Genomic DNA, 17684 nt, shown 5'->3' with positions numbered 1-17684 from the left:
TTGCCAGTGAAGACGAAAAGATCATTGCCAACGGTTCTGCAATTTCCTCTCTTGCTTCCCACATAATCCTAGGATATATCCCGTCAGGCCCGGGGGACTTGTCTATCCTCAAGTTGTTCAAAATGTCCAACACATCTTCCTTCCTAACAAGTATCTCCTCTAGCTTACCAGTCCGTTTCACACTCTCCTCTTCAACAATACGGTCCCTCTCGTTCGTAAATACTGAAGAAAAGTACTCATTCAAGACCTCTCCTATCTCTTCCGACTCAATACACAGTCTCCCACTACTGTCCTTAATCGGACCTACCCTCGTTCACGTCATTCTCATGTTTCTCACATACGCATAAAATGCCTTTGGGTTATCCTTGATACGAATGGGCTTCCTCCTCCCTAACTCTATAATCTCCTCCAGCAACCTCCCCCGATCCCAACCTCAGCAAGATACCTGCTGGACCTCCCTGATTTCTGGCCTGTCTAAGCACCAACAATTTCAATCCCTCCTTAAATGGCCACGGCCCTATGCTTTGGAATTTCTGCATCTAAATATCTCCAATTCCCTTTTCTCCTTGAGGATGGTCATTAAAACCTGCTTATAACCAAGCATCTGATAATTGTTCCAATATCTCCAAGTGGATTATTGTCAAATTTGTTTTTTACAATAATCCTGAAGTGTCTTGCCTGTTTTTATTCTGTTAAAGGCACTGGAGAAATATTTAACTTGTTATTGTTCCAGTTTTAATGTTCATGAAAATGAAATAGAAGGCCCTGGGATGGCTGACATCAAAATCCCAAAATTTGTGTGTTGTTTATCATCTATCTTTAAAGATTTACCACAATTTTGGCTTTAACATCTGTCAATATGTTAAGAAAAGTGAAATGTGTTTTTGTCCTAGCTCCTGCAGTAGGACTTCTTTAGTGAGTGAGATATTCCACTATTCCAGGCTGATTTCCTGCGTTCGGGATCAGTATGAGTAGAATCACCTCCATCAGGGATACTGTTTCAGAGAAGGAGCAAAATCAGTGTTAGTCAGAGGCGAGCACATTTTTAACCTTTTTTTTTAGAGTCTTTTTTAAATTTGGAGTTGAATTCTGGTCAGACTATGACATTGTTAATACCCCGCTCACACAGAATCAGAAAAGAAATTATTTTGTTCTTTTCCAGCAATAAGATGATATAAGAGACTTAATCCATTCCACAACATGCTTATTTTTAAGTTTGTTCATAGGATGTCTATTTCATTGGCTGGGCCAATATTTTATTGCTCATGAACTGAATGGCTTGCTAGGGCCATGTCAGTGGGCAGTGAAGAGTCAGTCATATTGCTATGGGTCTGGAGACCTACCTGGAGTCCCACATCGGCCACACTAGCTCAGGATAATCGATCCTTCCTCTAAAGGGCATTAGTGAGCCAGTAAGGCTTTTACAACAGTGGTTCCCAGATTTTCATTGATTTCCATGGTATGATTTGAAACCATTTCCCCTGAGTATTGTGCAGGAGCAAATTACTGCTCTCCCCATGGATGCTGTCTGATCTACTGTGATCTCCATCATTTGTTGTTTTTCCCTGGGCATTAGTGTGGGTCTCTGGATTACTAGTCCGATGACAATGTCACAATGCTGCTCCCACCACCAACCCCCCAACTCCGGTTCCATCATTTAAATCTCATTATAAACCATGAAATTGTGGAAAACTACAGGTAAGAGAGACCATTTGGCTCATTGTGCCCAGACAAACTCATTGAAAGTGCTTTACAGTTAGTCCATTGCACTCCCCTAAGGAAATGCTGCCTACATTTGGATGGAAACATTGGACTTTTCTGCCATTATTTTTAATGGCAAATCCCGAAAGTAGTGATTGGTCGAGAGGAAATTGATGGAATGTCTTTTTGACTGTTTTTCCTTCCCTGTCTACTGGAGTTACACCAGAGGGCTGGAGGTGTGTCCACAGGAAAAGCTCTGTACATATATAGCGTGCCATTTTTACTGGCCGAGATAGCACACTCCACATCATCTTATGGATAATAAGTTCCAGCTGTCACGTTTTGGTTAGAGGGCAAACAATCTTAAAGAGAAAGATCAGACATTAATGCTAGCTGCTTCAGAGTTACAGGCTGAAAATTACAAGTACTGGTATGATCTTCGCCATCTAGCCAAACAGTCGTTAAACTCTAAATGACCTGAGTCTGTTTACTTAACAACAATTGTCTTTGTCTCCTTAAAGGAGCATGGTCATAAAATAGTATATTGCATGGTATAATGTTCTTGTCTTTATATTCATTCAACTTGCAAGAAACAGGGCATTTCTGAAATTATTGTATTGTCTTAAGTTCCTTTATCCTCTTCCTTGTTATCATTAAAAGAAGGAACTGGCTTTGAACTAAGATTAACTGTGTTAACATATTTGGCCTTTCTGGCTCCCCCCACCGTAACCCTGGTGGGAACAAAGTGGAATGGCTGCACACTGGAGCAAAGCCTTGCTGTCCGAGGATCATACTATGGAGTCACCAATGGCTGAAGCTTCTACCCATCCAAAACTTGATCATTGATGTCAAGGGCATCAGGGCCAGGTCGTGGGAACGTGAAAGCCTGGAAGTCCCCTTATTCTTGTCCTCCCCTCGGGGACCACTAAACTTGATGAAAGGAGGAAGATAGGCCTGTGGATTCTCCATTACTCAAAATGGAGAACCCTCAACCGTTCAGAATTACGGAGAAAGCAAGGACTGCAGATGCTGGAGATCAGAGTCGAAAAGTGTGTTGCTGGAAAAGCACAGCAGGTCAGGCAGCATCCAAGGAGCAGGAGAATTGACATTTTCGGGGCTTTATGCCCAAAACTTTGATTCTCCTACTCCTTGGGTGCTGCCTGACCTGCTGTGCTTTTCCAGTACCACACTTTTGAATTCACATATATCTATGTGGCACCTTTCACAACCTCTAGAATGTCCCAAAGCCTTGTAGAGTTAAGAATTGCTCATAATTATGGCCTAAATGTCTGAAGACAAAGGTAGTAATTTTGCTCAATCATTTCATAGGGATTTGCCAGGGCTAATACTAACTATTCAGCTGACACCCTTCCCTTCAGGCAATTGCTGTTTTGGCCACTGTGTGGTACAGATCCATACTTCTCCAGCAATTCTCCAGATGCCCAGCAGTGATTAGCATGTAAAGGGGACTTGCCCAATCCATGGATTTTGGCACAGGCTGAGTGGCAGAGATCCTTAAAGACGGCTGAGTGACTGCTGAGATCTGGTCCATGTGCTTCAAAGCCGTTTAATGATTTTTGTTGCTCTGCAGGTCATTCTTGTCAGCCTGACCCATGCCAAAATGGAGGAACATGCCTGGCTGGTGTCTCTTCAGATCCCTACTACTGCATCTGCATGGATGGATTCACCGGGAAAGATTGCAACGAGGTAGAGCAAGGTAAGAACCCTGAGGAGGACATTGACTAGCATGACCGATGCTAAGGTTTGAGCTGTTTATTTTCTTGCCTCGTATGTCTGCATGATTGTTATCTACCCTTTCCCACTTTATTGGTTGAACAACTTTTATGGTTCTGGAGCTTTATACAGAAGCAAAGCAAGCAAAATTGGATTGAAATACAGGAACGAATTGACCGCAAATAACATATCAAATGTAGCAACAGTAGATCACTGCCCATTGTCCCAAACTTGGCCTCATTCCCAATGGCTTCTCTTGAGCACAATTTACTAGAGAAAGAACACATTCAACTCATTGAATAGTGAAGCTACACATGCAGCTGTTCACCAGGGATCTCTGGTAGTAAAATCATCTGTTAAATTTTCATTTTATAAACTACTCCATTGCTATTGAGATTGGGAAGAAAGAAAGACTTACATCTATGTGCCGCCTTTCACAACCTCCTGGATGTCCCAAAGCTCTGTAGAGTTAATTAAGTACTTGTTGAGGTATCATCACTGTGGAACATTTGTATTACTGCAGGTCAGTCATGGCTTTAATGCAAATATGATTCTAGGTCAAAGGCTATCCTTGTCTCAGTTATGTACTGTCTCTCAGTAAAATGTTATTTCTCCCTCACTGTTGAACATTGTCAGGTAACATCTCAACCTTCCAGCAAAGTCCTTTTCAGCCAAGGTTAATGCAAGAGAAAGGCCATTAAAATAAAATAGATACATTTCTATTTTCTTCAGCGGGTATCGAGGTGTTTTACAGCAAATGAAATACTAGCGAGGTACAATTAATGTTGAAATGCCACAACCTATTTGTGCACAGCAAGCTCCCACAACCAATAACGTGATAGATGGTCTCTTTTTTTTTTGTAAGCTTTTGGTTGAGAGATAAATGTTGGCCAAGATTCCAGAAAGAACATCCTGGCTCTCACTTCACTCTAGTGAGAGGACCCCTCTTAGGTTTTACTGCCAAATAAAGTGTCAGTCAACACCTTCTCAGGAGCAACTGAGAATCAGCACCAATGAGAGGCGTCTAGAAATAGAATCATTTTATTATATAACTTCTGAGTCAGGTCCATGGTGAGACTCTGTCTACTCTGCCAGTCTATCATTATTCTATCCTTGGCTGTTACAATGTGTACAGGAATTGGAGTGGCTTAATAATAGCAGAAAGCACAGTTTCAGTAGGACAGACAAAGGCAGGTAAACTAAACATTTTGCACTTTATACAGGAATTAGTTAGATGATGCGTTGGGAGATAGGAAGCCGTTGATTCAGATGGGTGGGTTAAACTTTGACCTAGAAGTGGTTCTTATTAGTACTTCCCTGTGGCTTGAGATAAAGGTTTTGCACAAGTGTATAAACAAATATGTTCTGATTTTTTTTGGTCAAAGGAGTCCATTTTGTGAATATAACTAATTCCAAGCCTCATTTTCACAGTTATACTCTTGAAGTTGTTAACTTGATGTCTGGGTTGACAGAACTTAGGGCTAATATTAATTGGAACAATCTGGAACTGAGCAGGATAGTTACGTGACCTCCTTTTGTACTGTCAAATGTGATGATTTGTGAAAGGAAGAAATAACACCTCTTTTCCTGTGCTCAAGACATCTCAAATTACATTACAATAAAGCCAGTAAGAAGGTTGAAATGCTATTTGATTGATTTGTCACTCAGTAAATCTCTCTGATTGTAAGTGGCCAGTGAATCTCTGTTGTTCCTGTGGTGTAAAGGTGAGGGAGCAATGTTGATCAGGACACTACCAGTGCACCCTGATCTTCTTACATAGAGTCAGACGAATCTATTACCATTTATCCCTGTGACCGTCAACATCTTTAGGAAAGGAGAACAAACCTTACAAGCAAAAGGCTCAATTCAATCTCATTGAAATGAATCTAATTCTGACAGGGCTGGACGGACTAGATGCAGAGGTCATGTCTCCCTTGGCCTGGAGATCCTAGTCAAGGGGTCACTGTCTCAGGATACGTAGTAGATCATTTTGGACTGAGATAAGGAAATTTAATCTGAAAACATTGAACAGCGGGAGGGAGAGACAACAATACACTAGAGGGCTATGTACAATTATAGAGTCATAGAGATGTACAGCATGGAAACAGACCCTTCGGTCCAACCTGTCCATGCCGACCAGATATCCCAACCCAATCTAGTCCCACCTGCCAGCACCCAGCCCATATCCCTCCAAACCCTTCCTATTCATATACACATCCAAATGTCTCTTAAATGTTGCAATTGTACTAGCCTCCACACCCTCTGGCAGCCCATTCCATACACGTACCACCCTCTGCGTGAAAACGTTTCCCCTTAGGTCTCTCTTATATCTTTCCCCTCTCACCCTAAACCTATGCCCTCTAGTTCTGGACTCTCCAAATCCTGTCCATGCCCCTCATAATTTTGTAAACCTCTATAAGGTCAGCCACCCTTAGCCTCCACTCCAGGGAAAACAACCCCAGCCTGTTCAACCTCTCCCTGTAGCTCAGATCCTCCAACCCTGGCAACATCCTTGTAAATCTTTTCTGAACCCTTTCAAGTTTCACAACATCTTTGCGATAAGAAGGAGACCAGAATTGCATGCAATATTCCGACAGTGGGCAAACCAATGTCCTGTACAGCCGCAACATGACCTACCAACTCCTGTACTTAATACTCTGACCAATAAAGGAAAGCATACCAAACACCTTCTTCACTATCCTATCTACCTGCGACTCCACTTTTAAGGATCTATGTACCTGCACTCCAAGGTCTCTTTGTTCAGCAACACTCCCTAGGACCTTACCATTAAGTGTATAAGTCCTGCTAAGATTTGCTTTTCCAAAATGCAGCAACTCGCCTTTATCTGAATTAAACTCCATCTGCCACTTCTCAGCCCAAATTATGGCAGGAATAACCCTTGACTTGGTGAACCTGTGGAATTCTCTGTAATAAGAGGCTGTGGAGGTGATATCACTAGATTTAAGAAAGAAAGGGAGAGGGCAGGAGTTTGGCATTGAGATAAAGGATCAGCCATGATTATATTAAATGGCAGAGCAGGCTTGATGGGCCAAATGGCTCATTTCTGCTTGTACTTCTCTGTTTCCAGAAAACATTGAACCAGTAACCAAGATGGACTTGCCATTTTTTAATAAGCATTCTCTTTTGATATTAGCTCAGTTGTTACCATCTTTTCCTTTTAGATTTTCCCTGTCTGTCTCTGAGCAAAACATTAGGAGCTTGAAGAATTACATTGAGGATTCAATCACAGGAGAGTGCTCAGAGATTGGGCACTTCTGCAAAGTCATTGCTTTTTACTTTGAACATAGCTGTACCCAGGAAGTTCCTTCACATCACTTCCTGTGGTCCATGAAATAATTGTGCAACCATGTTTCTTTTCCCTCCTTCCTAGCGTATCATTATACTTTTTAATAAAATTTATTGATGCAATCAAAACAGGAAGTGGTGCAGAGAAACGTACGGGGTACACGTTGGAAGACATAAGGTATAACGATGTCACTAGATACTCCAAACCCTCAGGTAAGCTGCCTGGGATTTCTGACAACAGAAACAATGCTGTTGGACAGAAATTCAAAGCTTGACCATGCTTCAGGTCACAGATCTTCAAGAGCCTTGTGCGGGGTACAAAGCCATTCTCAAACTCTCGTAGAAGATGCCAGACTTCTTTTTCTCTTCTCTTTAGTCTGTCTCAATTATCTGTTTGGCGAATTTTGTTATTTGTAGCTGCTGCTTTGTGCGTGTGTGTGCACTGACCGCTTGGGCTGCTGCACTCCCTTCCTGTTCTCCAGGCTGTATATGAATGCTAGCTGCCAGTGTGGCGATACGGGCAAATGCTAGGCACGCTTCACAAATTGGCGGGCTGGCTCTGACTCCTGCCTCCTCGCCCTTCCACACTCTGAGTGAAATGCATCCCAGGGAGACGTTTCAGCTCTGGAGCTGACTCGTTGAAAGCGAGCTTTCTGTTCCTTTTTGCCTGCATTGTGTGAGCAGAGTGCTTTCCACGGTGAAGCAGAGAGCTAGGCATACTGCAGCCTAGAACCTGCATCGTTCTACATGACAATTATGTCTAATCACTGGCAGATGCTTGCACCCCGGCAAATCATTGTCTGCTTGTCTTTAAGTTGCTACTTTGCATTGAGAGACCATACCTGTTCTGGAAATATGTTACTGTTACTTTGTAGCTAAGAAAGGAATGTCTTTGTCTTGGTGATCCTCAAATTATACATGATTTGGAGATGCTGGTGTTGGACGGAGGTGTACAAAGTTAAAAATCACACAACACCAGGTTATAGTCCAACAGGTTTAATTGGAAGCACTAGCTTTCACTCCTTCATCAGGTGGTTGTGGAGTACACAATTGTAAGGCACAAGATTTATAGCAAAAGTTTACAGTGTGATGTAACTGAAATTATGTATTGAAAAATACCTTGATTGTTTGTTGAGTCTTTCATCTGTTCGAATACCATGATAGTTTCACTTCTTTCATATGTAAATCTTAAAACTTTTTTCTTAAAGTTACATTCTCAGGTTAACTGTAACAATTGGTGTTAGCCTTCACCAATTGTTACAGTTAACCTCAGAATGTAACTTTTAAAAAAATTTTGTGATTTACATATGAAAGAAGTGAAACTATCATGGTATTCGAACAGATGAAAGACTCAACAAACAATCAAGGTATTTTTCAATGCATAATTTCAGTTACATCACACTGTAAACATTTGCTATAAATTCTGTGTCTTATTATTGTGTCCTCCGCAGCCACCTGATGAAGGAGCGTCGCTCCGAAAGCTAGTGCTTCCAATTAAACCTGTTTGACTATAACCTGGTGTTATGTGATTTTTAACTCAAATTATACTGTGTTGTTCTTCCTCGCCTGACCCACAGCATAGTCTATAAGAACATTCTTTAGGTGGGGCCTTTTTACTCTCTATCCACATCAGTTGAGGCCAATTGTATTTTTATTCATTGTCCATAGACCTATTTCTCAGTTGATGGGGATTGAGCGTCATCATTTATCTCCTTTCCTAACTAGTTTCCGGTGCTGATTTTAGACAGACAAGCCCCATGAGGGAAATCATCACCGGTTCCTTGCTGTGAGGATCCAGGCCACTTGAACTTAGTAAAATAGTTTGTCTCTGACCCCTGGACAAAAGTGGCAGAAGTGCTCGCGTGACAGGAGGGTGAGTGGTGGGCATAGGGGTCAGAGAGTTGAAGCAAATGCTCCCTCAGCAAAGTAAGTCACACAGAGCTGGGAGTGGGGAGGGTTTGGTTAAACTGATTGCAGGGTGGGAGTTCACAGATCGACAACTTCGGTCAATGGAAAAACAAGTTCTCTGTTTTAAACCTAGGAAGATAACTCCAAGCCCAACCAAAAACTGACCAAGCCAGTTTAACAGCAGAGACTGTATGCGAACCTTGCATTTTGGATTTAAATTGCAGAAAGAGATGCGACATTTTGATATTTTATGAAGCTCTGGTTCATTGGTTAGTGCTATGTTGTGCAGGGTAGTGAAGTCACAGGTAACAGGGTAGTGAATAAGACTTTTGGTATGCTTTCCTTTATTGGTCAGAGCATTGAGTATTGGAGCTGGGATGTCATGTTGCGGCTGTACAGGACATTAGTTAGGCCACTTCTAGAATACTGCATTCAATTCTGGTCTCCCCTGCTATAGGAAAGATGTTGTTAAACTTGAAAAGATGCAGAAAAGATACACAAGGATGTTGTCAGAGTTTGAGGGAAAGAATGAACAGATTGGGGCTATTTTCCCTGAAGCATTGGAGGCTGAGAGGTGATGTTGTAGAGTTTTATAAGATAATGAGCGGCGTGGATGGGATGAATACACACGGCCTTTTTCCCAGGGTAGGGAAGTCCAAAACTAGAGGGCATAGGTTTAAAGTGACAGGGGAAAAATATATAAAAGGTGCCGAAGGGATAAGTTTTTTCAGGCAGAAGGTGATGCATGTATGGAATGAGCTGCTAGAGGACGTGGTGGAGGCTGGTACAATTACAACATTGAAAAGACGTTTAGATGGGTATATGAATAGGAAGGGTTTAGAGAGATATGAGCCAGATGCTAGTAAACTGGACTGGATCTACTTAGGATGTTTGGTCGACACAGATGGGTTGAACCTAAGGGTCTGTTTCTGTGCTGTACAGCTCTATGACTCTAAAAAACCTGAAGTTAACATTAGCAAAGATGTGGTACCATTGTGTGTACCATCTGGTTGTTCTTCTAATCACTTGTTCACAGAATATCCACATGGGTTAAAACTGTTACCGTCACCGATCCCTATCACCACCCAGTTTTTGTTTGTTACTAGAGGCCAGGGGAGGAACAAATAACCTTCCTGGTTTGCACAAGTCACTGGGTTCTGTGTAGAGTCATTGAAGAACTGAAGGAGCAAATCCATTGCCTGGGAGATCCCTCTGAGCTGTTCATGTTCTGATACCATTGCCCTGCAACTTCGATTTCTTGCCTTACTGACCTGCAACTGGGATCACAGAAGGAGAGAATGGTCAATGTAAACTAATCTCACCAGCAGTAATATGTTTACACAAACACACTGCCAAATCTAGTGTTTTGCCACTGGCACATGTCACTGAAACAGAACAGAGTAGGTTAAACGTTTAAAGGACAGAAAGTTTTGGAATTTGCACCTACAATAACTGATAAAAATGGTTTCTCCTTTTTATATTTATAAGGCATTTTTACATTTTGAATGCAGCTCTGAACAATGGCAGCTCTGACAAACCTATCGTCTGTTGTTTGGAAACTTGATAGAAACACCAAATATATATGTTTAATGTAGCTACTTTCAGTGTGGTCAATCATCCCAAGATGTTTTACAGGAGTGCTATCAAGCAAAATTCAAAGAGTCTTTAGGCAGGCAACTGAAAATGGGCAGTAACTATGTTTTGAGAAGTGTCTCGTTGGGAGAAAAGACGAGAGAAATGGAGAGTTTTAAGGAGGGAATTGCAGAACTGACATTACAAGCTAAACGCAATATATCTACAATTGAGAGGCTTGTGGTAAGGCAGATTCAGAAAACATTTTGTGTTGTTTGGTGGGAAAGTAACCAAGAAGGATCATGACCAACAGGACTGCTAGGACGTGCCTGATCCAACATGGTTATGAGGATGGGATCTGTAAAAGCTCTACACGAGAAGAGATTAACATTTCTAGAAGTCTAATTTAAAAGGCTGTGGGGGAAGACTGAGTGCAGTTGGGACTATGGTGTTTGAATGATCTTGGTTTGTCAGTTGCTACCATGACACCTGAACAGGCTCTTAGATTTTGGTACTGGTCTATTCCTGCCCAAGTTAATTGCCCAAGTTATCAATGATTAAGATTCTGGTAGGATAGTTCCAATAGGAAACCTTACATCTGCATTCAAAATTAGGAGAGAGTGATGACTGCAGATACTGGAGAGTCAGAGTCAAAGTGTGCAGCTGGAAAAGCACAGCAGGTCAGGCAGCGTCCGAGGAGCAGGAGAGTCGATATTTCGGGAATTGGGAATGTCTAGCATTCAGAGTTGTCAACCAGCAACTGACTTGAATCCTACAACAAAGTGTTTGTGGTCTAGAATATTTTACTTCACCTGGCAGTCAGGTTGACCTGGGTGGTAAACTCCAGGCTACCAATTTAAATGGTAACTTTTCTCATACAGAGTTATTCCATTGTTACATTGCAGGGCCTTGTCACCCTAACCCATGTCAAAATGGTGGTCTGTGTGAGTTGATGTCACGTAGAGGAGATGTCTTTGGTGAATACGTCTGCAAGTGTCCAACTGGCTTTCAGGGCATTCATTGCCAAACAAGTAAGTGAAATGTTTTACAAGTATTTGGGAATTATTATCGGTGAAGAATTCATGGATATTAAATTATTGGTATGGTGTGCGATAGCCCTTGGGATCCACAATGTCAACCTCTAGTGTCAGAAAAACAGTCCCTAATTTTAATAAATTCTCCCTCATTTCCTCATCAAAAGGACAAATACATTACTTATAAGGCAGTCGTGTGATCTGGGAGGTTGCGTTTTCTTGTAACATACTGGGCTCTGTGATGAAATTTGAACCATTTTTAGAGATTGGTATCTTTAAACATTTGAAAGGTTCTACCCTTAACCGAGAGCCTAGCTGAGTGTGAATTTGAGTTACTGAATCCTTACTGAATTTTAGGTCTAAAAGCCGATGACATGCTTTTTTTTTCTAGCAATTGTATTTCTTATGTTCTGTATTATTATTGACTATTCCTGTAGGCTTCCTCTAGCAGGGGACTCATTTGGTTTAAAGGGAAATAAATTGTGTATCCAACATTAAAAAAGTTCAGTTCCGTCAATTAAATGGTCTTTAGAACATGCATTATCTCTGCAAGTATGAAAGACTGTTCCTGCAACTAAAGTCTGAGTGTGATAGCCTTGACCCCTGGACTAGGTCAGAGTGATTAATGTGTCTCCTGACAGCCCCCATGGTATCAATGGCTAGCCAGCAAGCAATTCACTAAAGCGAGAAGCCGCTATCGTTCAGGGCTTGGATCTCATCCCAGAAATGTTTCAGTGAAGAACCAGACAGCTGACTTGCTTCAAAAAGACATAAAGGGGAGATTGTTCTCCATTGCTGTTTCTAAAATTTTCAATCATATTACAATTTCTCATGGTGAACCTATTGCTGAAAACTGTTGGCTTCCACAAGTATGTTGACAATACCTAGTTTTATTTCAACCACAAAATTATAGAGTTATCAAATAATACAGCTCAGAAGGAGGATATTTGGCCCATTGTTTCCATCTGGATTTAGGATGTGTGATTAAGGAAGCCTTGACAAGTTGCTTCAGTACATCCACCGTTGCGGTGGTGTGTGGGTAGTGAAGAGAATGGATCTTTTAATGTAGTCAAAGATGTTACATAATTATCAGTTGCAGATTTAATTGCTTAATAGTTATAAAGTATTTAGGAATTAACGTGTAGCTTTTTCGCTCAAACTGTATTGAGACCAATATTGCAGGACATCATGACTGGATCTGAACTGGAGTTGGCAAACACAAGCCTAGCATGATTTGAACTTCAATGGGGATGGACTGAACAATGTGAAACCTTGATTTAGACATTAATTTATCCAACTCCAGCCACGTTTGTCAATGGGAAAGACATTGTCTCTGTCACGGTGACAATAGAAATAGATTTGTACAAATCATTTTTCACAACCTACAGATATCCCAGAAATTTTACAACCAATGAAATACATTTTGAAGTGGATTCAATATTGCAATGCAGGAAACGTGGCAGCCAATAATGTGGTGGGACTTTCTATACTCAGGTGAGATGGATTGATATCTCAGGGAGACATCCAATATTTCAGCACTGCCTCAGTACTGCACTGGAGGGTTGGATCAGATTTGTGCTGGCTCCATGTGGTGGGATTGAAAGCAGTGGTGGGGTTGGTATGTTACCTACATTTGCCGTGAGACAGCTCCGCATTGGTGTCGCACTGCTGAAGAGGTTTCTCAGTTAGGAGTCTGTTTGTGGTAAATTTGCTCAGTCAGTCCTATTTGCTGGTAAGTACAAGTTTGCATTCCATTTTGACTGTATGACATTGGGTTCCCAGGCCACAATAAAATTCAAGGAGAAAGTGAGGTCTGCAGATGCTGGAGATCAAAGTTGAAACTTTATTGCTAGAACAGCACAGCAGGTCAGGCAGCATCCAGGGAACAGGATGTTCCACAATAAAATTCATCCAAGTCTCTAAAGTGGGTTTTGATTACAATGTCTTCACCATTCAGAGATGAGTGCTTCAAATTAAAGCACATTGTGCCATCTTATGTAGAGTCACTTTGCAGCCTCTGGGCTCTCTGTTTTTACTACATAAGTTAATTTTCACTGATGCTAAGGTTTATTTGTAACTGTACATTTTGCCCCACTAAAGAGCATACAAAGGGATTATTAATATAGCCATTGCAGTCAGGGTTCTCTGTAGCCAACTCAGTTGGAAGGATCTGAAGTAATATAGCTCATCAGTTCCAGCCGATTATACGTGATGCAACCTGAGGGGTGCGGGATGGGAAGAGCTTTTTTTGACGTTAGGAAGTGACCCCTTGCAGCTAATATACATTGTAATGTACACAACCAACTGGGTCAGATGGTGAAGCAGGAAAATAATTTGTTGTTTGATCTCAGGGATTTAGCTTGAAATACAGCCCAGCTCCTTCAGATGAAAGATTCCTTTGTCACTTGTTAATGTCTGATTTTAAATTCAGTTTGGGGCTATTTCAATCCAGGTGCTGTTCAGTGTGAGACCACAACATGCAATTTCTTCAACTGGAACTACCTCAGCAATCTTGCTGGGGCTAAAGGATGGCTTGTGTAGGAAGTAAGAAAATGTTGCTCTTACACAGCAGAGGCCAATCTGGGTTTGAAGTTGAGTCACATTTTTGGGGAAATGTAGGGAAAGCATCAAAATATTTCTTACTCTGGCCATATCAGACCTACGGTGCTTTATGGAAAGGCATAGAGGGAACTTTATTCTATATCTCACCCATGTTGTTCCCAGCATAAGCATGAGCTGATGGACGCAATGCTGCTGGTGTGTTATTTCATGAAGGAACTGTGCTGACGATCCGAAGGTGATAGGAGCAGGTGTAGACCATTCAGCCCGTCAACCCTGCTCTGCTATTTGATATGATCATGGCTGATCTGAATATGGCCCAGTTTTCTGTCAGCCCCTATAGCCCTTGATTCCCTTGTCTGGTATGAAGGTGCTCGAGGAGAACTCAGTGCAAACTCGGTGAAATTTATCACCCAGAAGCTGCGCAAAATAGACTAATAACAACAAATCATCAGCCTGTTTCACACCATTCAAAATCGGGCATGGAGTAAAATGGGCAGGCAAGTAAGATCAGGAAAGATCGGGATTAGGTTAAACCATATCAGAGTAGGTCTGATTGCACTGGGTCTAACAACAACTGACTGTGTTGTGTTCGACTCTCCCAGCTTTGACTCTACCAGGGGCTGACTGTACTCAGTTCGATTATAGTTACTGTGGCTATACCATTGGCTGATGATAGCTGGTTGAGGCATCCGTGATGGGGAAGAGACCATTGTCAACCTCCTCTGGGATGTGCCTTTGCAAAGAAGCTCTGTAAAGAGGCACAAAAAGTCTCATTTCAACATCAGGCCTCTGTGATGTATGGGCTGTAGCTGGAGAGGAACTCTCTAAAAAGCATCTGTTGCTGCTGGAAGTCAATCATCTCATTGAAAGGCACTCTTTGGTCTGCCCAAAATCTATTGGCAAAGAATTATCCATGATCCTGTTGTAGACTGGCACATTCCAAGCTCCAGCACTGAGTTCTGAGGAATGCACTAAAGCTGAGGGCAGCTGCTGTAAAGCCACAGCAAGGAGAGCACGCTGCCAAACATCTACTTGCCAGGCTACACTGAGGGGCTAGAAACTGCTTCAGACTCTTTGGGCAGTATCTTTGTCAAGAAAGGATCACTCAACCTGAAACGTTAACTCTGAGTTTTCTCCACAGATGTTGCTGGACCTGCTGAGCTTTTCTAGCACTTTTTATTCTTGTCTCTGTGAAGGAACACATTTTTCAATTATCTCATGTAACTTAAATTATATTGAGACATCTGTTGAGTGCCATATGCTTTATGGAAAGAATTACACCTGTTTGCACTTTCAGTAGTGTGGCATAGTGGCTCAGTGGTTGGCACTGCTGCCTCACAGCACCAGGGTCCCAGGTTTGATTCCAGCCTTGTGCAACTGTCTGCGTGGAGTTTGCATGTTCTCCCTGTGTCTGTGTGAGTTTGCTCTGGTTTTCTCCCAGAGTCCAAAGATGTGCAGGTCAGGTGAATTGGCCATGCTAAATTGCCCATAATGTTAGGTGCATTACCCATAATGTTAGGTGCATTAGTCAGAGGGAAATGGGTCTGGGTGGGTTACTCTTCGGAGGGTCGATGTGGGCTAGTTAGGCCGAAGGGCCTGTTTCCACACTGTAGGGAATTTCATCAACTTGAAGTGTTGTGAGTATAACTTTAAATATTTTTAAGACTAAAATGTAACTTTGCGCAAAAAAATAGTGTCAGCTTTAACAATACCAGTGCCCAACTGTGTTGAGCCTGATGATCCGGTCTCACTGGTCTTTCTTTACAAAGATGTTTGGTTTCTTAATTTGAAAATGTATAACTGTAGAATGGCAGTGGTGCTTTGCAGTGTTTTACAGTTTTTTGCAAAATACTTGAAATGCATTTAGATCGGATACAAAGGAATGATGTGGAGGTACCGGTATTGAACTGGGGTGGACAAAGTTAAAAATCACACAACACCAGGTTATAGTCCAACTGTATGCAGAATGGTAGTGCATATGGTTGGTGGGGGAGCAGTTAATTGAAGGTAAGTGGTGTGAGACTAACTTTTTAGTTTTTAAAAAATGCATTTTTGTTCACAAAGCTAAAAATCACACAACACCAGGTTATGTCCAACAGGTTTATTTGGAAGTACTTCTTTTGGAGCGCTGCTTCTTCATTTAGTAACTGGTGGGGCAGGATCATGAGACACAGAACTTGCAGCAAAAGATCATCGTGTCATGCAACTGATACGGTATATATTGAGCCAGCTGCTTTAGAATGAAGAAACCATTGGTTTTGCATGAATTTCAAAGTAATTTACTGGCACATTGAGCCCCACCATCTATGTATACAGACTCTGTACTGAGAGGCCCAGCTGAGCCAGACCTGGTTCTGGTTCAGTCAAAAATTCAGAAACTCACACTTTGGCCAATATCTTTACCAGTTGGATTGGTGAAAGGTCAGGGTTTTTTTCAGAATGGATTTGTAACCTCACATCTCTGAGGTTAAAACCTGAAAATTTTAAAATCATCATAATAAAGGTCTAAAGAACTCCTGAAAGCAAAAGACAAAAGGTTGGATATGAGCTCCATCAACATCACAATAAAGACAATTCTCTATTTCAGGTGGGGATCAGAACTGGGTGCATTTCTGATCAAAGGTGTAATCCTGCCTTTGGCTGTTTCAGTGCTGGCAGATCCAGTATTGTGTTGTTTTCATTGTTCTTTTTCAGATCTATTTCTTGCCTTTGGGCTGCTAATTTTGTTTCTTTTCCTATGCTTTTCTGTGGGCTGCCTGAGGGTCTGTTTCTGCAGAACAGTGGATAGATGTTTACTAAACACAGAATTCTGGATTTAAGAAGATTAACATGCTCTCAATATACAGTGGCTTTAAAGGGGGTTTAAAGCAACCTGGCATGACACTAGAACACCTGGTCTATGGAAAGAAGATTAAAATCTTAGCAAGGTGCTGTCTGTGAAGATTCAGCATTATGCTCTGCATTCTGCTTCCTTTCATCTTATTGTTGCTGTTGCTCAGCAATGTTTTTGCTGCATCTATTCAACGCATTCCCATTCATTCTTATTCAAATATCATTTCACTTCATTTGTGAACAAACAGATCTTCTGTAAAATATTAAAAATCACACAACACCAGGTTATAGTCCAACAGGTCTAATTGGAAGCACACTAGTAAACCTGTTGGACTATAACCTGGTGTTGTGTGATTTTTAACTTTGTACACCCCAGTCCAACACCGGCAAATCCGAATCTGTAAAATATGTAAGTGTACATCAAAATAGATCTTTTTTCATTTGAAGTCTCTGGAGAGGGAAACTGGGAAAGATACAAGAGTGGTGACCAACCCGTTTTACACTGTTAACCCTCTAGGGGTCAGCCATGAGGCACTGAGACAAAACCTTCCCAATGAGCAAAGCAAAAGTTGAGGAGGGGTTTCTTTCCTCATGGATTGTATTGGGAATTCCTTATCCCAGAAGAAAATGGAGGCCTCATCATTGATTGAATATACTGACATGGACAGATTTTTTTTTTAGGTCTGTCAGGGAATTGTGGGAAATGAGAAACTGGCAGGAAAATGGAGTTGAGGCAGAAGGTCAGCCATGATTATATTGAATGGATGAATGGGCTTGAAGGACAGTATGATCTATCCCATCCCAACTTCTTACTTACTTGTTATAGAGATGTACAGCATGGAAACAGACCCTTCGGTCCAACCTGTCCATGCCGAACAGATATCCCAACCCAAACTAGTCCCACCTGCCAGCACCCGGCCCATATCCCTCCAAACCCTTCCTATTCATATACCCATCCAAATGCCTCTTAAATGTTGCAATTGTACCAGCCTCCACCACATCCTCTGGCAGCTCATTCCATACACGTACAACCCT

General features: G+C 41.7%; 1 protein-coding gene across 4 annotated transcripts in view; it reads left to right on the top strand.

Moving 5' to 3' along the window:
• Positions 1-17684, top strand: part of LOC122540930 (lactadherin-like) — an 89983-nt gene that overhangs the window by 34509 nt on the left and 37790 nt on the right. For 2 of the 4 annotated variants that reach the window (XM_043677244.1, XM_043677245.1), the window contains 3 exons: positions 3293-3418; positions 6874-6954; positions 11127-11252. In XM_043677244.1, coding sequence (XP_043533179.1) covers positions 3293-3418; positions 6874-6954; positions 11127-11252 — 333 coding nt within the window. The remainder of the gene's footprint in view (positions 1-3292; positions 3419-6873; positions 6955-11126; positions 11253-17684) is intronic. The other 2 variants (XM_043677246.1, XM_043677247.1) reach the window with 1 other exon arrangement.

The sequence above is a fragment of the Chiloscyllium plagiosum genome, chromosome 36, assembly GCF_004010195.1.
Source record: "Chiloscyllium plagiosum isolate BGI_BamShark_2017 chromosome 36, ASM401019v2, whole genome shotgun sequence".
NCBI lineage: Eukaryota > Metazoa > Chordata > Chondrichthyes > Orectolobiformes > Hemiscylliidae > Chiloscyllium > Chiloscyllium plagiosum.
The sequence above is the reverse complement of the archived record's forward strand: the minus strand, read 5'-3'. Positions and strand labels throughout refer to the sequence as shown.